The 25551-nt window shown below is 43.8% G+C and overlaps 1 protein-coding gene across 1 annotated transcript in view; it reads left to right on the top strand.

Annotated features, from left to right (window-relative positions):
- The window catches only part of MYOF (myoferlin), a 228741-nt gene that overhangs the window by 43652 nt on the left and 159538 nt on the right, over positions 1–25551 (top strand). Inside the window, 2 exon segments of the mRNA XM_075351623.1 lie at positions 6333–6424; positions 24774–24882. Of these exon segments, the coding sequence (XP_075207738.1) occupies positions 6333–6424; positions 24774–24882 (201 nt within the window).

The raw sequence follows: 25551 nt of genomic DNA, 5'->3' as shown, positions 1-25551 counted from the left end.
AATTGGCGATCATGGGAGGTGGTGAGGTCTCCATCAATGGAATTCTTCAAGCAGAAGCTGGATAAACCTATAGCTGGGATTAAGAAAACCTGCACTCGCAGGGGTTTCGCCTGATGGCCCTTCAGGTCCCTTCCAACTCTACCAATCTATGATATTTTTTTGCTCAATGCTAAAGCCCGCTTTATACGCTACAATATATCTAACGATGTGTCGGCGGGGTAACGTCGTAAGTGACGCACATCCGGCATCGTTGGTGTTGTAGTTGCGTGTGACACCTATGTGCGATTCCGATTGTACGCAAAAACGTTGATCGCATACACTTTGTTCATTTTCTAAAAATTGAACTTCCGGTTGTTCAATGTTCCCGAGGCAGCACACATCGCTGTGTGTGAGACACCCCGGGAACGATGAACACAGCTTACCTGCGTCCCGCCGGCAATGCTGAAGGAAGGAGGTGGGCGGGATGTTTACGTCCCGCTCATCTCCGCCCCTCCGCTTCTATTGGCCGGCTGCTGTGTGACGTCGCTGTGACGCCGAACTCCCTCCCCCTTCAGGAAGTGGATGTTCGCCGCCCACAGCGAGGCCGTATGGAAGGTGAGTACGTGTGACGGGGGTTACAGCATTGTGCGACATGGGCAACAAATTGCCCGTGCCACACAAACGCTGGGAGCGGATGCGATCTCACGTTTAATTGAAATGTGTAAAGCAGCCTTGAGGCTACTTTCACACATCAGGTTTTTTTTTTTTTTTTTCCCCATCAGGCACAATCTGGAAAAAACGGATAAAACGGATGCAGCGCCGGATCCGTTTTATCCCCATTGATTTGTATTAGCGCCGGATTGTGCCTGATGGCCTTGCCTTGCATCCTGCTTTTGCCGGATCCGTCGTAATTGACTAATGCGGCGGCCGGATGGAACGTCTCTTGTAACGTTTTTGTCTGTGACAAAAAACCGCATCGCGCTGGATTCGGCGCGATATGGCGTGATTTACAATGGAAACCTATGGACGCCGGATCCGGTGTAATACAGCAAAAAACGGATGCTGCCGCCGGATCCGTTTTTTAAAACTGAGCATGCTCCAATGTATTTAAAAAAAAAAACGGATCCAGCAAAAAAAGTACGAAACGAATGCAAAAAAAGATGCGTTTTTTTACGGATCTGGTAAACCGGATCCGTCAAAGGATCTGGCACATCCGTTTTTGCATATTCTGCGCCGGATCCGTTGCATCAGGCACACGCCGGATTGTGCCTGATGCCAAAAAACTGATGTGTGAAAGTAGCCTAAGCCCCCCCATAAAGCCAAGATGAGATGTTTTTAAAGGGCTAAATTGGATAACATGTCATAACTTTTTTCTAGGGATGTTTACACCCTTCACTGGTCCACATCTGTGAAATAGTTCAAAATTGACTTTGTTCAGACATTCTGGGTGAAACAAAGTAGTTTGGTATTTCAATCCCTGCAGGGGTTATTATGCAACTTCTGTGAAGAAGCGAGCCAACCTCATTTCCTTATTGCTTAGGCGTATCGTTGCCATCCAGAAGTCTTGAGAACTTGGAACTCATGAACCAAAAAATCAAACCATATCTAAAACCACAAAAGCTATTAAACTTAGCTGTGTTACAATGAATATTGTCTCGTGCTCTGTACTACAGATATTGAGTTCACTTGTAGGGCACAAACCAAAATTATCTCTACTTTAATCCCGCAAAGAAAAAAAAAAAATTAAAAAGGCAAACAAATAATTTTGTAATTGCTCCACCTATGATGTTTTTACATACATTCTTCACCAGGTTTATGCTTCCAAATCTGAGGATAGCCTGATATAGGCACAGATACCCTGATTCCAGCACTGGGTCACTTACCAGGTTTCTTGCTATAGTTTTATCTGCTGCAGATTAGCTGGTCTTCTCAGTGCAGAGCCTTGCCTAGACCAAGGATTGACCGCTATGTCTAAACTGTGCATAGGCAGAAAGTTGCGGGTGTGGATAGCTGGCCCTCATGGATATTGAAGATTTCAAAGCAACAGCTTATCATGGAGAGGACTAGCAGATCTACAGCAGATGAGTTAGTGACCCAGTGCTGGAGTCTGGCTCTCTGTCCCTACTTTATGCTGCGTATAGATGAGGCAGGAAAAACCTGGTGATAGATTCGCTTTAAAATTAGATTTTAGAATGATTATGAAATTGCTTAAGACATTATGACCGTTACTGAATGACATTTCTGCTTTCACAATTGCTTCTTGATGTGGTCCTCATTTCAACAGTATCACTTCTCCATGACAGCATGTATGAATGTGTATAATATATTTATATTATATTATAATATAATATATATATATATATATTATATTATATTAATATATCTATCTATCTATATATCTATCTCCTATGGATGAAGTAGTGATATAAGACCCTGTATCTGTCTGCCTCTTACAATATGCTGAGCCTGATGAAGAGACCTGAGTAGTCTGGAAAGCTCAGTTCTTTTTAACCCCTTCAGCCCCCGGGCACTTTCCGTTTTTGCGTTTTTGTTTTTTGCTCCCCTTCTTCCGAGAGGCGTACCTTTTTTATTTTTCCATCAATCTTGCCATATGAGGGCTTGTTTTTTGTGGGACGAGTTGTACTTTTAAATGAAACCATAAGTTTTACCATATAGTGTACTGGAAAACGGCAAAAAAATTCCAAGTGCAGAAAAATTGCAAAAAAAGTGGGATTGTACAATAGTTTTTGGGATATTTTATTCACCGTGCTCACTATATGGTAAAACTGATGTGTGGGTATGATGCCTCAGGTTGGTGCGAGTTTGTAGACACCAAACATGTATAGGTTTACTTATATCTAAGGGGTTAAAAAAAAATTCACAAGCTTGTCCAAAAAACGTGGCGTTTTGCGCCATTTTCCAAAACCCGTAGCGTTCTCATTTTTCAGGATCTGAGGCTCAGTGATGGCTTATTTTTTGCGTCTCGACCTGACGTTCTTAACGGTACCATTTTTGCACAGATGCTACGTTTTGATCGCCTGTTATTGCATTTTGCGCAAAATTTGCGGCGACCAAAAAACGTAATTTTGGCGTTTGGAATTTTTTTGCCGCTACGCCGTTTACTGATCAGATTCATTGATTTTATATTTTGATAGATCGGGCATTTCTGAATGTGGCCAAATATGTGTGTATTTTTTATTTTTTTAACCCTTTAATTTTCAATGGGGTGAAAGGGGGGTGATTTGAACTTTTAGGTTTTTTTATTTTTTTTAATTTTTTAAAACTTTTTTTTACTTTTTTTTTTTTTTTATTTTACTAGTCCCCCTAGGGGGCTATTGCGATCAGCAATCCGATCGCTTTGCACTATCTGCAGATCTCAGCTACAGAGCTGAGAACTGCAGATTTGCTGCTTCACTTTCAATGCCGGCTGTATTTCGGCATTGAGAGGAAGTGACTCATGTTAGCTACAGGCGTCATCACATGACCCTGTGCTACCATGGCAACCGCCGAAAGTCATGTGATCATGTCACGTGACTTCCGGTGGGGGCGGGGTAAGTCACTGTCATGGCGGCGCCCATATACATATCGCGGCCAAGACTTTGGCAGCGAAATGTAAGGGGTTAATGGCCGCGGGTGGAAGAGATTCCATCCGTGGCTAGCAGGCACACATCAGCTGTTAACAGCTGATATGTGCGCCGATCGCCGCCGCCTGCCGGCGGCAGGGGGCGGGGCTTACCGGCACACGATCCATGACGTATCTAGTACGTCATGGATCGTTAAGGGGTTAAACAAATTTTTTTTTTTTTTTTTCTTCTCTACTGGCTAACACTGTACAAAGAGATAGATAGATAGATAGATAGATATAGATATATATATATATATATATATATATATATATATATATATATATATATATATATATATATATATATATATATATATATATATATATATATATATATATATATATATATATATATATATATATATATATATATATATATATATAATATATATATATATATAATATATATATATATAATATATATATATATTATAATATATATTATAATATATTTATATATTATAATATATATTATAATATATTTTACCTTTTACCTTCCAATATGAAAAGTCTTGGTCTCCACTACTTAAAGTGGTATTCCCATCTGCATGATCCTATCCCAATAGGTAGTGGGTGTAATAATATAATTTTTAGCAAATACCTTCAATTAGAAATGTAATAGTTCTCCTGATATGATTTTTATTTATTATTATTATTATTATTGTGCTTTACATGTGAAAGGGGTGTACATAATAGGGCAAGTACAATAATCCTAAACAATACAAGGCACAGACAGGTACAGGAGGAGAGAGGTCCCTGCCCGCGAAGACTAAGTCTACAAGGGATAGGTGAGGATACAGTAGGTGAGGGTAGATCTGATTGTGCGGCGCTGTATCAGACTGAGGGTTACGGCAGGTTGTAGGCTTGTCGGAAGAGGTGGGTCTTCAGGTTCCTTTTGAAGCTTGTCAAGGTAGGCGAGAGTCTGATGTGTTGAGGCAGAGCATTCCAGAGTATGGGGGAGGCACGGGAGAAATCTTGGATGCGATGGTGGGAAGAGGAGATGAGCGGGGAGTAGAGAAGGAGATGTTGTGAGGATCGACTGTTACGTGCAGGTAAGTACTGGGAGACTAGGTCACAGATGTAGGGAGGAGACAGGTTGTGGATGGCTTTGTAGGTCATGGTTAGGGTTTGGACTGGAGTCATTGCGCATTGAGAAGCCAGTGAAGGGATTGGCAGAGAGGAGAGGTCGGGGAGTAGCGGGGGACAGGTGGTTGAGCCGGGCCATGTCTCTTACCTCATGTGCAGGGCATTGCAGCTTAGGTATCCATTGTTATGACCACAAGCAACTAATTAACTGTAACTATAGGCATGGTCGTAAACATGGATACCTAAGGTCCTGCAATGCCCTGCACATGAGGTAAGTGATAGTGAATCAGAAGCACTATACTACACTTCTAATTGGATGGTATTTGCGAATATTATTACACCTACTACATGTTGGGCTAGGATCTTGGAGATGAGAGGACCACCCCTTAAAGTCTCCCAAATAGGATAAACTCTTTGTGACTTCCCAACCACAGAGCGCCAACACCTGTGACGCTTCCACTTTAGTGGGGGTTTAGCTGTATTCTGGTAGAGTACTAGTTTTTGGCCAGGGCGATGTACACACTGCAGCCCAACTTGCTGTAAGTATGACTTCTCAACCACAGAGGCCACGAATGCTGGATATATGTAGCCGTCGTGCCGGCACTCACGCGTATTTCAAGGACATGTCCCATTGGATGTTGGGTGCGCGGTCATTTAGAAATGAATGACGAGGGCCCGGATGGGAGAAGAGTAAGATCTATAAGATGCCTGTGATGCTGCTGAGCTACTAATGTTTTGTTCACCTTTTGAGGCAAAAATGCCTTTAATTATTGCAAAATTTTTGAACACCTTGAATTTGTAATGGCAGAAAGTGTACTCCAGTCCCTGTCTGTGATATTTCGGCAGAGGCAGTCTTCATTGCCTTCATTGTACAGTATATAATGCCATAGGTTTCAGATGTGCCAGATTCCCCTGGATGGAAGATGCACTTACCGTACTTAGCAGTCCTGTGAGATCTTAAATAGGGGTCCTCCATCTATCACGTCCATATATACTATGACATGAAAATGTCCTGTCTTAACAATGGAGACCTCCTTTAAATCTTTTAAAGGAGATCTGTCACTAGGTTTTGCCACCTAATCTGAGAGCAGCATAATGTAGGGGCAGAGATTCTGATTCCAGCGGTGTGTCACTTACTGAGCTGTGTAGTTTTGATAAAATCACTGTTTAATCAGCAGGAATTATCATTAGAGGACTACTTGGTGTGCTGCAGGTAGCCCAGCATATTCTTGAGTTGTGTATAACCGCTAGATCTGCAGCAGAGAAAACATTGATTTTATCAAAATGATAGCAAACGGCTCAGTAAGTGACACACCGCTGGAATCGGGGTCTCTGTCTCTATATCATGCTGCTCTCGGATGGGGGAGTAAAAATGTGGTGACAGATTCTTTTTTTATTTTAAGTAGTTTCTTGGGAAGCTGTATTTTTATTCCCATTTTATATATGTTTTGTTTTGTATACCGTCCATTCATCTTGTGTATAGTCTGGAACTTATTGGCGTGCAGGGAAACTAATTAAATTTGGAATCCCATGACCCGGGGTGGAGAACGAGCTTTGTTTGATAGTTTCTTAGTGGTATGATGTGAAATAGTTGTGGTTTATATACAGCTACATATATCCTGTTTCACACTTTCTCTTCCAGCTGCTTGAGTTTGATCTGAAGGGAATACCCATCGACTACTCCTCAACATTGGAGATCGTCGTGAAGGATTTTGAAACTATCGGAAAAGACAAGTAGGTTATCTGCATATGTTACTTCTGGCATGCAAACTTTAGTGACCCGTAAATGGCGAACAATTTGTGTCCAAGTGGTCTGATCAGTTGTGTATCACCTGTAGAGTCAGTGACTGTATACATTCTATAAGGGAATTAAGGGGAAAATTGTGGAATGTTTCCTTTTTGGGAAGAATAGCCATGAAGTAACGTCAGCAGCAGGCTCCAGTGCCGGACCCTGGATAGGATTTTCTATGGCGTATAATGTCCTGGTGGTTATCTGCGTTGACCCAGGAGATCAATTATGGTCCTTCTGAAGATGCTTTAAGAACCTTCCAGTTGTAAAATTGTGATAACTTGGTCTTTCATTGCAAAAGTTTTTGATTTTAAGTTTTAGCTTTTATCTTATATTGCGGTTCATTGAAAAACTAAAGTCTACATGAGACGCCATATGTCAAGGGCTCGAAACTCTCTTCAGGAAGCTAGACCTGCTCTTACTTTTCAGAGATACTAGTAATGGCTCATTTTAGAGAAGTCAATAATTGGAAAACGTTCGTAACAACTCTCGTTCCTGACTATTGGCTTGTCTAAGCAGGTCGGCAATTGGCCAACGAAAAAGACTTTCATAAAAATACTTTTTATTGATGGCACATACTGTATGGGGATACATGATTTGTATTGTCGTTCTGTCTGCCCATGTAAAGATGGCGCATCTGCTACGTGTTCACACATACTTATGGCCCAGCCTCTCCATCCGAATTTGCAGGCAGAAAATCTGTACAATTTATTTAATTGGTGGTAAAATGATTGAGATCTTGCCAAATTTCACCCATGTGCCGCAAAAAATAATCTACAGTGGAAACTGACCTGAGGTTGGATTCCTGTGGATTTTTGAGGGGTGCACAGGCTGTTTGATTTTGTTTTGATATTTTTTTTACATAGTTACATAGGTTGAAAAAGACCTAGGTCCATCTAGTTCCACAAATTCATGGCTATCCAATTCACTTAAAACAACCCATCCAATTTAAATGGAATGGAACCTGTTTTAGGGCTCATGCGGACCACTAATGCAGAGACCGCTAAAGCTCAGACCAGCCATGGCTCTTCCAACCCGAGCGTGACATCAACTTTATTCAGACGTCCAAGCATGGACCACTAAAACATGGACCGCTAAAGCACGGATCAGCCATGGCTTTCCTAACCTGAACATGACGACTTCATATTCAAACATTCAAGCGTGGACCACTAAAGCATGGACCAGCCATAGCTCTCCCAACCTTAGTGTAACCGCTTCATGTTCTGATGTCCGAGCATGGACTGCTAAAGCACGGACCAGCCATGGCTCTCCCAATCTTAACGTGACGGCTTCATATTCAGACGTTGAACATGGACCACTAAAACATGGATCAGCCATGGCTCTCCCAACCAGAGCACGAGAGCTTCATATTCAGACGTCCCAGTGTGGACCGCTAAAGCATGGATCAGCCATGGCTTTCTCAACCAGAGTGTGACGGCTTCATATTGAGATGTCCAAGCGTGGACCACTAAAGCATGGACCGCTAAAGCACAGACCAGCCATGGCTCTCTTAACCCAAACATGACCTCTTCATATTCAGACATCCAAGTATGGCCCACTAAAACATGGACCGCTAAAGCTCACAGCAGACATGGCTCTCCCAACCTAAGCGTGCCAGCTTCATATATTTTGAGACCATAACACTCAGGTTGGGAGACTGGCGGCCAGACGGTGCACTGCATTCCATCATTGGGCCGTAAATCTACAGGCGTTTGAGTCCTTACAGTTGTGTGAAATTATAATATATATTTTTAGGGTAAATTCCCACACTGCAGATTTTGTTGCAGATATTTCTGTAGCTGACAATCGTTTTGTTTCAGATGAATGGACTAATTGATGCAGAACGTTGCGCAACAAAAATAGCCGCATCCAAATTAACCCTTTTTTGGGAAGAAATCTGTAGTAAAATCTCGGTCGTATTGACATGACAATTTGGTGCTGATTTGCTTAAGATCCGTGGAAAATCTGCAGCAGAAAATCCATGTCCTGAAGACTCCTTCATACAAACTATACCAATGCCCTCTTCTGATGTGTCAAATGCTTCAGAAGGACGATCTCTTTAAGTTTTTGTATTCCCATTTCAGGTTTACATGGCACACATCCTCCTTCTTTGTAATATTTGTTTTTAGTGAGCTGCTTATCTTTTGTATGCATAATTAATATTGGCAAATAGAATGGGTGGGGTGAAAGGTTCACTCCATATCTCTCTAATAGAAAATACACAAGCTATAGGCGTGGATACCATATTCCCACCGCGAGCTTTATTCAGAGCTGATGTTTGTGCATGAGTCAATGTGTGACCATTTCTAAATGTCTGAAAACAAATTTAACACTACAAGTCCCAGGAATTTGGAGCTCCGTAGGGTTCCAATGGTAAAAATGTTAAATTACCCCTCTCTGGGTCTTCTAGTGTTAAAGGGAACAGGACAAATTCCCTGGTGCCCGTCCGACTTCTTAGCTATTCTAGCAAATCAACACTATTTGTATACTCTATTCTTGACAATGTAAATGCAAAAATATCCCCAGCGTGCTTATTATTGATCAATAGGGGTCACATTTGGAAGATGATGGTTATAACAAGGATTCTAGGCAAATGCAAACCTTATGCTCCGTACACCCTGAAGCAGTGTTCCCCCGACTCCAATCCTCAAGGCCCACCAACAGATCATATTTTAAGGACTTGCTTAGTATTACAAGGGTGATGGAATTAGAGAAATCGCATAAAAAGATGTCAAATCCCGCACTGCAAAGTAAGGAACAATCCCGAGGATTCTTTAGTGACTTTATTTCAACGCGTTTCAGAGAATATTCCACCTTCAGGAAAAAAAAAAATCATGCATATGTATTTCTACGCATTTTGGAGAATCTCCTTCAGGAAGAAAAAAAAATCACATGCGTATGTATTTTGTGGAATCTTTCTCCTTTTTCAGGATAAAAATCACGTGGTTTTTTTTTTTTTTTTTTTTCTCTTCCTGAAGGAGAAGGATATCTCCAAAATGCGTATAAATTAAAGTTACTACATAGAATCCTCTGGACTGTTCCTTACATCGGCAGTGCAGCATTTGACCCTTTCTTATGCGATTTATCTGGTTCCACGTGGGGCTGCAGTAGCCGGTTTGATATGTGCGTTTAGTGCTGAACTCTTACAACCCCTCAAGGTGCGCACCCCCAGTGTTCTTCCATATCACCCCTCCGATAAGACCCTAGTCACGCTCCTTTTGCCTTCCAGTTTATTTAAAGGGTGATGCAATTATCACCTGTGTAATACTAAGGAAATCCTGAAAATATGGTCTCTTGGTGGGTCTTGAGGACTAGAGTTGGGGAACAGTGCCTAAGGCCTCCTTCACACATCCGTGTCTCCGGGACATGTAATGTCCGTTTTCACATGTACCAAAGACGCGGACACACGTAGACCCATTAAACTCAAAGGGTCTGCGCACAAGTCCAAGTTTTCACAAGGACAGTGTGTCCGTATGGAGCACATGCGTGTCCATGTGCTACACGCAGCGACATGTCCATTTTTCTGCAGCAGCACAGATATCACACGGGCCGAAAACTGATGTAATTCATGTGACATGTACAGTAGAAAACGAGTGTCCCATAAAAATAAGTTTTATACTTGCCGGTCTCCAGCGGTTCTGTGTCTGCCTCTGCTCTTATGCGGGCGTCACACGGTACGATATATCGGGCGATATGTCGTCGGGGTCACGTTGTTAGTGACTCACATCCGGCATCGTCAGACATATCGTAGCGTGTGACACCTCGGAACGACTGTGAACGAGCAAAAATACTCACCTTATCGTTGCTCGTTGACACGTCGTTCATTTTCAAAACGTCGTTCCTCCTTCTGTGCTCCGGTTTTTCGTCGTTCCTGTGCCAGCAGACATCGCTTTGTGTGACACCATGGGAATGACTAACACAGCTTACCTGCGTCCCGCCGGTAATGCGGAAGGAAGGAGGTGGGCGGGATGTTTACGTCCCGCTCATCTCCGCCCCTCCACTTCTATTGGCTGGCCGCTGTGTGACGCCGCTGTAACGCCGAACATCCCTCCCCCTTCAGGAAGAGTATGTTCGCCGCCCACAGCGAGGTCATCCGGCAGGTAAGTACGTGTGACGGGGGTAAACTACTTTGTTATAACAATTAGTTGCCCGTGGCGCACAAATGATGGGGGCGGGTGCGATCGCTTATGCAATCGCATGATTTATCGTCCTGTGTGACGCCCGCATTACTTTCAGGCCTGCTCATTATGCTTATGCATATTCACCGCACTTACTGTGGACCCGGAAGTAACAGCAGCGCCCGAGACAGTAGCTCATTATGTAAGTGTGCTGTCCAGATGTCAAACGGAAAGCACAGGGACAGCATATGGAAAACACACACACCACGGACCGTGAAACACGTGTGTGTGTGTGTGTGTGTGTGTGTGTGTGTGTGTGTGTTTTTTGTTTTTTTTTTTTGTTTTTTTTTACGTGGATGCAGCAAAGAGGCCTTAGACAATTACTTAGTATGCAAATGTGTAATCTAGTAATATGATATATAATTAGAGAAATAGACCAGGTGACCACATTTCGTCCAATTAAAGTTTTTATTCTGCTGCCCAGCAGTTGGGCTAAATCTGCACTATAGTATTTGGACCCATCAACAATGTTCCACCTTCAATAATTTTGCTATAGGAAAAAACATTGTTAAAATGTTGACTGCTGAATCTCCCGCGGTCCCATGTCTCGGCAGTGAACATGATTTGACCATCGCTCCATTTGACTGGATTTTCTTCAGAGGATCAGTTCTTGTGATCAGTGGTGGCTTCAGAAGTTGGACCCTCAACGATAGGGAAGTTTTCTACTATCCATCTCTTCCAAACTTGAGAATATCCCTTTTTGAAGTCTTTTCACCTGTTAATAGGATATCTCAAACTGAAAATGATGCCCATTCTGGTCATATGACTGCGAAAGTGGAATTTCACGTGAACTATAAAAAGTGACCCAAGCACAAAACCTCTTCTCTAAACAGTTGTTGTATTCGGTGGACTATACAGTTATGGATTCAGGTTTCCTCATGCTTTACATGCAAATGCATTCTTCATGCGTGTCCAAGCAAGCTGCTTCCTCCTCCTCCTCCTCACCGAAGCCAACCTTAAAAATAGCCTCAGTCATATAGGAAATAATTTTTAGTCTTAGGATAAAAGTGCAGTCATACTACATGTGGTTGTCGCCTCTTGTATGGCTGGTTAGTTTCCTAGTAACGCTCAGTAATCATGACCGCCCCGCTTCTACGACTAACGTCGGCACATTCCTATGTTACTCATTGTTTCCTGGCCGAGTTACGCGTGTAAGTTTGCAGTATATTGAACGAGGCTTCCAGTTACCATTTTTCTGTCCTTCTGAGGCTGGGAAAAGCCCTGTGTTGAGCTTTGCTCTCTTTTCTACATATAAACTTGTAATTCCAGACATTTGCTGAAGCTCCCATCACCAGAGCTGATAGATATTGGTCACATTGGCCATTCTCCCATGCAGTCATTCCGGAAGGAAATGCGGTCAACTAAAGTTTGCTGCAAAGAGAGGTTTTTCATGAAAATGTATAAAGAATCAACGCCGATAGAAAATCCGTAATAGTGAGGGGTGTCGTTTTTTAACGGGTGGAGCTAAACCCTTCTGTAGTAACTTTCAATGATACCGAACTAACTTATAGGGACACTTTTCACGAAGGACATTAGGAATGGTTTGTGAACTCCGTTGGTGGAATTTTTTTCCCCAATGCCACTCCACACCTTTTCTACAACCCCTATGTGTGCTTTTGGATGCTGAGACGCCCACTACTGCTCTGGCCAAAGCAAATTGTGGCTTTTTGGCACCCCCATCACTTCCCTTTGTGGTTGGCACACTGCACACTCCTCAGTTAGCCTCCAACTATAGTCCTTGCACCAGACATCTTGCTTCAGAAATCTTCTGAAAGTTTTAACAAACCCTGAGAGAGTATTTTGGACTCCAGAAGGGTGTCACCTTTCTCCTTGTAGTCTCCAGGCTTTGCGGAAAAGTTGGCAAGTATGAAGGCCCTAGTGCCTGAGTTGGTCAAAGTCCCTTCTTCAACATAAGGCGATACAAATATTGTAAACGGTATGAAAGGGCCCATTACACCTCTTGCTCTAGAGCCCAGGAACGACACCTTTAGTAATTACCATGCTCACCAAAAAAAGTTATTAACCAGTTAATGCTAAAGGAACAGATATACTGTATATGGAATTGCTCAATATCGACAATTACACTTGGCATTCGGCTTATTATTTATAACCGCATCGTATTCTGCAGCGTTGTGCACACATTGTGGCCATTCTCATCAGTCCCTGCCTTTTTAAAGGGAATTTGGCAACATGTTTTTGCTACCACATCTGAGAGCAAACAAAAAGATCCTGAATCCAATGATGTATCACTTAGATTATGGAGTGCAGTGGTTCTGACAGTTATTAGATGTAGAAGAGCTCTGAAAGCCAACCTTGCCCATACCAGGCTCTGTAAGTACAATGTGTATACAGTGTGAGCTGCTTATCACAAGAGGGGACGTCGTCTGACTACCAGAGATGCAAAGTTTCTGTAGCTGACTGGGTCCAAACAATGATAATCTCCTGGTGCTATAACAGGCATTGAAAGTAAACCGCACTAATAATGGATGCATTGCTGAAATCTGCATTTTTAATTCCTATAGCATGCGGTCCTCAGATTACATAGCAAAAACCTGTTGACAGATTCCCTTTTAAAGAGGGCTGTCTGATAGTGAGATAAAATAGTGTCACAGGTAAGTAAAATTGCAGCCCTTCCTAGTCACGTGTCGATATAGGTTGCAGTCTGAAGATATACAACTCCCAAGACCTGTGTGTCAACTGACAAGAGTTAAATAGTTTTGGTACCGTGTTGGGCAGTTGGCAGATGATTGATCTCTCTGTGAGAGAAACAAAATTATAACCTTGTAGTTGTGATACCTTTTTTATTTACCGATTTTATATTTGTGTTTCTTAAGATACTTTGTTATACCATGCCTGAGGAAGGGACCTGAGGAATCTTGAAATCTTGCTTTGTAATAATAATTTATTTTATTTTTGTTAGCCATTAAAAGGTATCTTGAATTTTGCTTCTCACTGAGAGCAGTCAATCATTTTTCTGACGAGATGTAGCACAGACATACGAGTCAGGCTGTCATATGTGAAGAATTATCTCTTCCTCACTCGGCACATGGGGTTATATCCACGTTCATTCTTCTCAATGTTCATGGTTTCCAGTTGGGCGCAGTCAGTCTCCTTGCACTTCTATAAAGCTGTCAGACTGACAGGAGGGGAATGAAGCTGGAGATCTCCTCACCAAGCACAACATGGGTAAAAATAATTCTTGACACTTCAGAGCCGGCAGATGACTGATGTATATGTGATACAGCTGTTATGAGTTTAAGCACAGGAGCTGTGTATCTTCATTCTGCTGCTTGTACTGACCCATGATTAGGATGGGCTGCAGTTAGAATTAGATAAAAAGGAGTGCCTGATTGAATTCCAAGAAATCCCCCTTTAAGGGCTCACAACCTAATTACCTAATCTCTGACCATTAATGTGTTCATAGGAAGCAAATTAACCTAGCTATAATATGTTTTTAGAATGCGACTAAACTAGAATACATGGTGGAAACTCATGAGGGCACACATTCTTCAAGCAGATATTGTTTTTGGGTGCATTCGAACCCAGAACCCAAGTCATGTCCATTCTACCGGTCACTGACAAAAATGTGTTCCAAATATGTTTTGGCTTCATTAATACACTGGTGATTGGCAGTCTGGTGAATGAGTTTGGGTTTGGCAAATTCCAGGAGAACCTTACCTGCTGGACAGCGTTATGTCAACTGTAAATTTTGGTGGAGCAGAAATAATGCCATGGGTGTTCTTGTCCGGAGTTGGCCTGACCCTTAGTTCCAATCAAGCTAAATCTTAATGTTTTAACATTCCAAGACATTATGTACAAATGTAGCTTTCAACTTTGTGAGAACAGCTTAGGGAAGGCCTTTTCTGTGCTCAACGCAAGGTCCATTTAGGCATGAGGAATTTTGGTTTAGAAGAATGTGACCTCAACAACATCCAACATTCCTTTGGCATGAACCAGAATTGGGCCCTCTCCCCAATATCAGTGTTTGACCTCCTAAATGTTCTTCCACATTTATGTACAAAAAAATCCCTCAAACGGACCAAAGTCTAGAAGAAAACCTTCCGAGAAGAGGTGTAAGGTTTTATAACGGCAAAGGGACAAACTCCATATTGATGCCTATGCATTTAGAATTCAAGGTGAAAAAGCTTACGTAGGTGTAATGTGTATGTAGCGCCGCTGAAGCAGTCAGAACTACTAGGTACAACATCCTGTCATAGATGCAGGGCCTACCTCCAGGGACCTGGAAGCCCAGTGCCAGTACCATCAAAACACAACATCCTCAGTTCCCTCTCCCAATCATGGGTGACTGCCTAGTTGGGGACCCAATGGATGGCCACCTAGGGGTGGAGCCGATAGAGTCCAATAGCTGACAACCAAGGGGGAGGAGAGAGACATGAGGTCAGTCTGTAATGACAGTTGTAGGAGACGGACGTGTCTCAAGACAGGGTCGTGTACCAGTGACCTGATTGGAGGTACCCCTGACTGTACGATGAGGTACCCCTGGAACCATAGCACAGACTGGGCACAAGGAGCTAGGTCAGGTGAACGCTTCAGGCTACATGACAAATACCTGCACAGTGAGGGGACCATCCAGAACCTCACTGACCCAAGAATATGAGGGCACCAGCAGTAACGAGAGAGCCAGGAACTGGCACAGAACACCGATTCTACAGGGTTCACACTGCCTGCTGTACAGATCAGAGACTGACGACAAACAGTAGGGGACCCCCAGACGTTCCATGCCACGGGGTTTCACCAAACCAGTGAGAGGTACATGGGAAAGAAGCCACCAGGTTACAACACCAGCAATGGGATTAAAGGGACCAGGGGTTGAAACCAGCCGTCCTCAGTGAAACAGCATTACCATTGCTGTTAGTAAATGGTTGCACTGCATTCCCATCGTGTGGTCTCTGTTCTTTCCACACTGCACTCCATAATCTACCCCCTGGGGCTCGGCCCTACTTGCGGAGAGCCCAACATCCAAGGTGCCATAACCACCAGCCCCAGTGGACATAGACTGTGCAGCGGCGGTTCCAACTACCTAGCCGCAACCCGCAAGTGGCGTCACGATGTAAACTTTCATCTCCCCAGTATATACACCCCTTTTCAAGCGGCCCCCAGGGTCACGGAACTGGGCACTGGCCATTACACACCCGTGACGCAGCATCCCCGTACATATATGGCCCGGGACTGAGCACCCTATAGCCCTGGGGCGGCTCATGTAGTGCCCCAACACTTTTGCTCATAGTGTATCTTACGGCCCCTATACACATTTGACGAAGGTCAGACTATATCAGTGGACAATAGCGGCGTGCTATCACAAAACTTGGGGGCAAAGGATCTGAATAAATTGCTTTCTGATTAATGTTGAGTCCTCATGAGCGACATGAATAAAGCATTTGCTTAATGTGAGGAAGTGGCGGCTCTCTTACAGATGAAAGGTGTACTGCATCATCTACATGCTATATCTGGCCATGTTTCTGTTCCTAAAAATTATAATACTTCCATAATATAAATATAATAATTTCATTTTCTTGTAATCTGGATGTCCAGATTCCGCGCCAAATTTCCTTTACACCGCACACATAAAGATTATTCTGATAGCGATCCTATTATACTAGGCAGCTCTTTATATACCGCTGTATATATTTTACATTGAGCCGTGATGAAAAAGGGAAGGGGCTCACAAATCCCAATCTGCTCCCTTCTTGGAGCTGCTTCATATCAGCAAACACCCTTGGTTCTATGGACAGCTCAACACTCGCTCCCCTCCCCCTCCTAATCCTTTATAGGAGACAAGTTATCCTGCCTTGCTTTGTCTGTGGCGCTATGGAGTCCTGCGTGTGCAAGTAAATAAGCGAAGGGGTCTGATCTGAACCTCGCACCCCTTATTACTGGGCCCCACAGCAGCCTGTAAAACCTTATTGTATGTTCCCATATCCTCAGTCCTATTCTTGATAAAGGGAGCCGTCCATCAAATATAAACCAAGTGCAAAGCCCTTGTAGGAGGATATGGCCTTATAATAAAAAAAAAAAAAAAATTGGATTTTTTTTTTCTCCTTTTTGAAAAAGATTGTGGCCAGAAAAGTGTCGTAAATTACGCTTTGGTTTTTTTTTTTTTTGCACTTTTTTTTTTTTTCTTTTATCTCAATGGGGAAAAGAAACTGCAGTTAAAAAAAAATAAAATTGTAAGAATTGACATGTGCATTTAAATAAAAGTAATTAAAAAAATGCAACATGGCACAGCAAATTCTTTTTCGTATGAACTGTAAGGCTAAGTTCACACATCCTGTGTTTTCAATCCGTCAGGTCCGTCAGCAACGGATCAGTCATTTTCAAGATGTCAACTGATGCAACTGATGTGTTTTTCACAGGATTCCTTTCACAGGAATCCTGTGAAAAAACGGATCAGTTGCGTCCGTTACATCCGCTGTGCGTCCGTTTTTTGACGGATCAGTCCTGATCCGTCTGTGTTTGGGACAGCCCAGTGGGCGTGCCAAGCATGCTGGGCATGCTCAGTAGAGCATGACGGAATCCTGCGCTGGATTCCGTTGTAAGACGGATTACGACGGAATCCAGCACCATAGACATGCATTACAAGCTTGACGGATGGCGACGGATTCCTGCACGGCGCGTTAATTTTGACGGCCCGAAAAACGTTACATTCTGCGTTGCTCCCCGCTCGGCGGTCAGTCAAAAACGACGGACCGCGACGCAGCGGATGCAACGCAGGGTCATCAGTCGCAATCCGTCACTAATAGAAGTCTATGGGGAAATACAGGATTCCTGCAAAATATTTTGCAGGATTCCGTAATTCCTCAAGGCTACGGATTGTGACTGATGCAAAACACAGGATGTGTGAACTTAGCCTAAAATGGTGAGATTTTTTGGAACCCAAAAAATGCATGGGATAACTAGCATCAAAAATGTAAAGTGTTAATGACCAAACCACAGTGTCTCGGGGATTACTCGTCACCGGGCCGGGGTCAGTTTGGGATGTCAGAGGCCTGGCCTGGTTTCGTGACCCTAGCGGAGCCAATAAAGATGGGGATGATGGGAGTAGTTACTTGTGATGCCACCTGTGATTTGCGGCCAGTTATTAGCCGCCGCTGCGGGAAGTCTCTCTTCTGGGGCAGATAGTGATGCAGCTTGGGTGTTGCAGCTCTCCACAGGCAGAGCTAGGCCCCAGGGTGGATGGTGATAGTTGTAGTAGTCGACTATTGCGCAGGGGCGCAATTATGATAGCGCCGGCAATGATGGGACAACACAGGGGGTGCAGTTCAAGTTCTTTTATTCACTGAAATCACACCGCCTTGGGAGTGCCGTGTCCCGCTGTGGTAGGTTCCAGCCGATCCCAGATAGTTCAGAGTTCAAGGCCGGTGTTTCTCTCTGTGTCCTTTCTACTGGTCTTCCCTCCACTCCAGCCCCTGGGCCATGGAATGGGTCACGGGTGCCTGCTGCACTCCCTGCGAGCCCTGGGATCCCCCTTCTTCCTAAGAACCGTGGTCGAGCCTCCAGCTCCTGACCATGGGTCCCTTTCTGTGCTGTGACTTGCGACGTCTCTTCCCGAGTCTGACCTACCGCTTGCTGCGCCTGGAGCTAACTCAATGCTGTGAGAGATGGCTCCTCACTTCCTCTGCAGGTGCCCCTCCTCCCGGGTTGCTGGACTAGTGAGCAAGAGGTCCCATACCTCATGATGGCCACCCCTGGCACCTACCCTGGCCCAGTCCCAGTGACAGAGCTCCCGAGTTGTGTTGGATGTGTTATGAGAGTTTACCGGCGATGACCTCATCCGTATCCGAGATGAATACTGCACCCCAGGTGAGGTGCAGTACCCTGTGGCGCCTGTAGCCGCAGGGGCGCCACATTAACACTTCCTTGGTGTTCTAGGCAGAATCTGAATTTTAATTAGGTATGCGAATTAGACAGCTCGGTGCAGGCTGCACATGGCAGAAGGCTCAGTGCACCATTCCACCCACTGGGTTTTCATGCTGGTCTCCCTTACTGGTGATTTTGACAGCACTGGCTCACATGAGTTTTCTCTTCAGACAGTGCTCTCTCCAGGCAAGCCAGCGCTGTGACTCACTAGTCACGGAGGAGTGGATATGAAAAACCAATGGGTAGAACTCTGCACTGAGCATCTTGGCCACACCCAGAAGTAATACTGACAGGGTTCAGGTGTCATTGTCAGACTCAGTCTGTTATGGCAACCCATCGGCTCCCCACAATCCCTTCACAGGCGCACTGATGAGCCTGTTACATGACGTGCTCCCCTGCTAGCACATGTTAAATGCTGTTGTCGGAGATTATCAGCGACATTTATCAGGGAAACAACCGCGGCGGACCTCCACTCAGCCCACACCTGTTTTATAGGCGGATGATGGCTGAATAACACAGCGGTCATCTGCTGGGAAAGATGCAGACTCGACATGCAAGAACTCTTCAAAGTCGGGGACTAGAAATATGATTTAAATGCACGTCATATGTCGTGAAGTGGCTAAAGTAGTTGTCTGGTCTAAAACGACATGTCTGCAGTCACTCTATTCACACTGTGCACTGAGAGGATTTTCTGCGTGTTACAGCCAAGAACGATACGCAGACTCCCTGCAAGAATCCGACTAGAGGACCACGGCCTCACTGAATGCTAGTGTATTGTGTGTGGCTGGACACAGTAGTCCGATTCTGGCCGGGAGTCTGCATATTGTATACTGACAGCCACATGACCGCCATTCTGATTCTGGAGAATCCTCACAGTGCCTGGGACACAAGGATTCACAAGTCTGCAGTCACTTAATCACATTGACTACAGACTTGGTGTTTTTTCTCTCTCGCTCTCGCTCTGTGTGTGTCTCTCTCTGTCTCTGTGTGTGTGTGTGTGTGTGTGTGTGTGTCTCTCTCTCTCTGTGTGTGTGTGTGTGTGTGTGTGTGTGTGTGTGTGTCTCTCTCTCTCTGTGTGTGTGTGTGTGTGTGTGTGTGTGTCTCTCTCTGTGTGTGTGTGTGTGTGTGTGTGTGTGTGTGTCTCTCTCTCTGTGTGTGTGTGTGTGTCTCTCTCTCTCTGTGTGTGTGTGTCTCTCTCTCTCTCTCTGTGTGTGTCTCTCTCTCTCCGTCTCTCGGTGTCTGTCTTCAGACGCTGCATGTGAATGCAGCCTTGCTTTCAATCCTCAGCACAAAAGAACAATACTTCTAAAACCTGTTTAAAATTCTCCTTTAGGATCTATAAACGTATTTGCATCAAAACAGGTTACTCGTTCTTCATTTTGGAGCCTATGGAACAGATTTTACAGGGTATCCTGTGCACCAGGAGAGGTAGAGGTGTGCTAAGGTTGGGTGGGTACCACCATGAAAGTCCAACATGCAAGAAGAGTCCTAATTACCACTTAACATATTGTACAGGAGTTTGTGTGGATGTTTTCTACATCCAGTAATTGCTAGATAGATGTTTAGTTTGCTTTTAGTGTTCGGTATGGTGTTGACCTTGAGTTTGTCGGCACCGGCCTGGTGTGGAGGAGCTTTCTCTGCGCACATCGTTCTTCTGAGACTCTTTGCTTTTGTTCTCTGCGGATCTCCATATTTCATGTGTACAGTTAGTTATTTTGGCTGATTTCCCAGACTGCTCTCCAAAGAAAACTCGACTAGCTCCTGCACGATCCGGGCATCTGTCCAAGTTGCAATCTTAATTTTTGTTCCTACTTTTTGATTACTTTGTAACCTTTCTGCTAATGCACGTCCCACTTCTAACGCCTGCAAAAGAAATGGTGAAGAACCTCAGTAAGACGCCACCCTTGGATTACAGTGGCGCTGTTATTAGGAAAAAAAAAATCTTAATAATCATATTAATAAGTGTAAATTATAGCCTTACATTTTTTGCATAGTCCTGTGGCGCCTAGAACTGTTAACAACGCAAGTTAAAACATTACATGGCTTATTTTGAAAGCCCGTGGAATCGATTTTTGGATATGGCCATCTCTTGTGTAAATGAACGTCTTTGTTTCCAATGTGTCAGTTATGTATACATTTTCTGATCAGTAAATTATACAGATTTTACTGGAGAGCCTCAAATTCAGGGACTTCTTTCTTCCAAGTTCCCGAAACTCAATTAAGTGGAACTTCTTGTAATGAGTGCATCCAGTGGAAATGGTCAAGAATAGATACATTTTGCTGTCTTCCATATTCAATATTACTTAAATATTAAAGCATATAATACAATTTTGTTCCGCATGGAAACTTATGAAACTTTGCAGATCCCTTTTTTATTAGGGAGTTTTTGTATTTAGTCTTGTAAAAATAAAACTACATATTTGGTTTCCAAAACCCTGATGTTTCCCGTCCCTTGTCACCCCAGTCTACTCGCCTGCCTTCAGTTTCATTGACATCAAAACATACTCATTTGGAGTACAGATGATGGCAGTGATGGGTCAGCACCTGCCTTAAGGTCCAGTCACACTAAGCAACTTACCAGCGATCCCAGCAACGATAGGGATCGCTGCTAAGTTGCTAGGAGGTTGCTGGTGAGATGTCACACTGCGACGCTCCAGCGATCCCACCAGCAACCTGACCTGGCAGGGATCGCTGGAGCGTCGCTACACGAGTTGCTGGTGAGCTCACCAGCAACCAGTGACCAGCCCCCAGCGCCGCGTGGAAGATGCTGCGCTTGGTAACTAAGGTAAATATCGGGTAACCAACCCGATATTTACCTTGGTTACCACCGCACGGAGCTACACGTGCAGAGAGCAGGGAGCAGCGCACACTGAGCGCTGGCTCCCTGCTCTCCTAGTTACAGCACACATCGGGTTAATTAACCCGATGTGTGCTGCAGCTACATGTGCACAGAGCAGGAGCCGGCACTGACAGTGAGAGTGGAGGAGGCTGGTAACAAAGGTAAATATCGGGTAACCAAGGACAGGGCTTCTTGGTTACCCAATGTTTACATTGGTTACCAGCCTCCGCAGAAGCCGGCTCCTGCTGCCTGCACATTTAGTTGTTGCTGTCTCGCTGTCACACACAGCGATCTGTGCTTCACAGCGGGACAGCAACAACTAAAAAATGGCCCAGGACATTCAGCAACAACCAACGACCTCACAGCAGGGGCCAGGTTGTTGCTGGATGTCACACACAGCGACATCACTAGCAACGTCACAAAAGTTGTTCGTTAGCAGCGATGTTGCTAGCGATGTTGCTTAGTGTGACGGGGCCTTTAGTGTTGTGATCATCTTAACCATCTCCTCCAGCAGTTTATGCCCAGAGTTAGTATGTTACAGGTCGAGTTTGTGTGAATGGCCCATCAAATTGACCACAATGGTGGTCTGTGGCCACTGCACTGGAAAGGGAGTACCACCTCTTACCTGGTGAAGTCCTTGGCTCCTCTTTCGATTTTAGCTAGTCATAGACCGATTTGGGACTTGTTAATCAATTAGTACAAGGGAAATCCTAGGTGGTGACCTGACCCTCTCACTGCCAGCGTCTGTACTTCATATGAGTATATTAATGCAGCCAGAGTCAACAAAATAGGACTGGGGAAAAGCCACTTACATGCAAGAAAAAAAAATATATAATATATACAGTATGTTTTTACGAAATATATAAGACAGAAATGAAGACTAATTTCCATGCTGGATAAAATTATAACACAAGCTTACTTAAAGCTGTTGGCCAATATATAACATATAATGTGTTTACATACATAAACAGTTAAGGAAACTTGGTTTTTTTTTTGTCAACGTAGGGGTACCAACATTACTTCACAATTTGCCAGGAGGCAACTAAACCTCTAAACTAAAAACTAAATAATATATAACTTTTATTTAATTCTGCTTAAAAGAAATCATAGACGCACATAGAACATTTTAAAAGCACTAAATGTAGTGACTCATATTAAGTCTCCTGTGTTTATAGCTATGCTAGCTGCCAATTTATATTTAGTTTCACACTTGCGTTGGGCGAAATCCTCTGGGTCCGTTGATGCTTCGTTTTGATGCATCCGTTATTTTTGTGGTGTAAACGGATGCAACGGATTTGTTATTTCACAGGAATCCGTTAGCTGATTCCTGCGAAATAACAGACCATTGCATCCTTTTGGCGTCTGTTAGGCGTTCGTCTAACTGAATGCGTCGGCTCTGGGTTTTTTTTTTTTTGTTTTTTTTTTTTTTTCTTTTTTCATTTTTTTCATTCTGGGCATGCTCAGTAGAAATTAGCGGAATCCAGCAGCGGATTCCGTTGTAAAGCACTTTACAATGGAATCCGCTACCATAAGGAGCTATTATAAATTTTAACGGAAGAAACGGAATCCGCTGCTCGGCATCATTTTGATGCAAGCATTTAACGTTACATTCAGCGTTGCTTCCGCTCACTCGGATATAATATATATATATATATAATATTCCTATCCAGAAAAGGCCAACAAAATTCTAGGATGTATGAAGACCAGCATTGAATCTAGATCGAGAGATAATTACTCCCCTACACTCTGCCCTGGTCAGACCCCACCTGGAATACTGTGTACACTTCTGGGCGCCCCAATTCAAGAAAGACTTCGATATATTGGAGCAAGTCCAGAGAAGAGCTACCAAGATGGTAGAAAGTCAGTCTGCAAACCATGTCATATGAAGACCGGCTAAAAGAACTAGGAATCTTTAGTTTGAAAAAGAGAAGGCTGAGAAGAGACTTAATAGCGGTCTACAAATATCTGAATGGATATCACAGTGCAGAGGGAACTCCCCTATTCTCGTTACCCATTCCCTGTAGACTGTGAGCCCTCGCGGGCAGGGTCCTCTCTCCTCCTATAAAAGTCTGTTTTGTACTGTTAATGATTGTTGTACGTATACCCTCTTTCACTTGTAAAGCGCCATGGAATAAATGGCGCTAAAATAATAAATAATAATAAATAATAATAATTAGCACATGGAAGTAAAGAAAGCAATGGGATGAAGCTTAAAGGAGTGAGATTCAGATTGGACATTAGGAAAAGCTTTCTGACAGGGCAGAGAGTGGAACAGGCAACCTCGGGAGGTGGTGAGCTCTTCCTCAATGGAAATCTTCAAGCAGAAACTGGATAAACATATAGCTGGGATGATTTAGGAAAGCCTGCACTCACAGGGGGTTGGACCCAATGGCCCTTAGGGGTGCTTCACACATAGCGAGATCGCTGCTACGGCACGGTTTTGGTGACGCAACGGTGACCTCATTAGCGATCTCGCTGTGTGTGACACTGAGCAGCGATCTGGCCCCTGCTGTGAGATCGCTGCTCGTTACACACAGCCCTGGTTCGTTTTCTTCAAAGGCGCTCTCCCACTGTGACACACAGATCGCTGTGTGTGACAGCGAGAGAGCGACGAAATGAAGCGAGCAGGGGAGCAGGAGCCGGCGTCTGGCAGCTGTGGTAAGCTGTAACCAGGGTAAACATTGGGTAACCAAGGTGGTTACCCGATATTTACCTTAGTTACCAGCCTCCTCAGCTCTCACGCTGCCTGTGCTGCCGCCTCCTGCTCTCTGCACATGTAGCTGCAGTACACATCGGGTTAATTAACCCGATGTGTACTGTAGCTAGGAGAGCAAGGAGCCAGCGCTAAGCAGTGTGCGCGGCTCCCTGCTCTCGCGGTTATGATCGCTGCTTCGGCTGCTGTGTTTGACAGCTAAGCAGCGATCATAACAGCGACTTACAAGGTTGCTGTTACGTCACAGAAAATGGTGACGTAACAGCGACCTCGTTGTTGCTGTCGCTTAGTGTGAACCAGCCCTTAAGGTCCCTTGCAAATCTACCATTCTATGATTCTAAATAGCTGATCAAAACAGTCAACTGTAATACAAAATTGTACAAGAGAGAAATCTAAGGCTCAAATCATGAAAATGTTTTTATCATTAAAGATTCTTATTGTTAAAAATGCAGCGTTCCAGATACTCCCTTTCAAAATGTCAATTGTTATATATCCTATTAGGGAATTCTCAGTTAATATATATGGAGGTTCTTTGTTCTGTTTCTTCATAAAATTGCAGAATTGAAAGCAGTTACATAGAGGGTCTCTCACCGGGCAGGACTCTAATCAGCCTTTCTAAATAGCTAAGATTGTACAAAGCAGAGAAACCCCCTTTTAAACGACTGAACTTTGTTTTGTTTAATCAGATTGATTGGAAGCACAACTATATCACTTAAGGACTTTGCTGCAGGAGCCGGGCGATCCATTCCGTTTCGAGGCTTGGCTCTGATGAGTGAAAAGGGACAGCCCATTGGGGTAAGTTTTGTTGTTTGTTTTTGTTTTTTTTTTTTTTTTTTTTTTGCTTAATGCTGCTTTGGGATAAGTTCACACAAGGCGTTTTTGATGCCTATAATCTCCTATGAGTGAATCCTAAAGGGAAGATCAGTAAGAAATATTCATTCTCTTTGTATCTGCTTGTGGATCTGGCCTAATGTTCTGTTTCTTGAATTAAGAAGAAAAAAAAGAGGAAACCAAACTTTTCAAAGCCGGGTTCTCATAGCTCGCAAACCACATGTGTATTTTTATAGGAAACCTGGCAACACCTCTAATAAAAAAGAGCAGAAAGGAAATTCACTCCTATCTCATTGAAATCCATTCTTGATATGCACTGATGTATCGTTTCTCTGTTATTACTCCTGGAAGTGCACACATTACGTGACAACTGTTTTTTACCATCTCCTTTAGTCATGGGGACGATGAGACTCTACACAGTCTAAAACCATTAACAAATCTCCTGAAATTGGTTTTGGCTAGACCTGCTCGAATTCGACCTTCAAAACCACCCTGATTCCCCCAAGTAAAGGATTTAGAAGTTGCTCTCATGTCGCCTCCACCATAACCCCCTAGTTCTGTGCACTTGGTTTTATTTTTCTATTGCTCCATTCGGGCAATGAGACTTATTGCCCTCAAGCGGTCACATGGAGG

The sequence above is a fragment of the Anomaloglossus baeobatrachus genome, chromosome 5 (assembly GCF_048569485.1).
Source record: "Anomaloglossus baeobatrachus isolate aAnoBae1 chromosome 5, aAnoBae1.hap1, whole genome shotgun sequence".
NCBI lineage: Eukaryota > Metazoa > Chordata > Amphibia > Anura > Aromobatidae > Anomaloglossus > Anomaloglossus baeobatrachus.
Note: the sequence above shows the minus strand (reverse complement) of the source record. Positions and strands in the feature narration are given on the sequence as shown.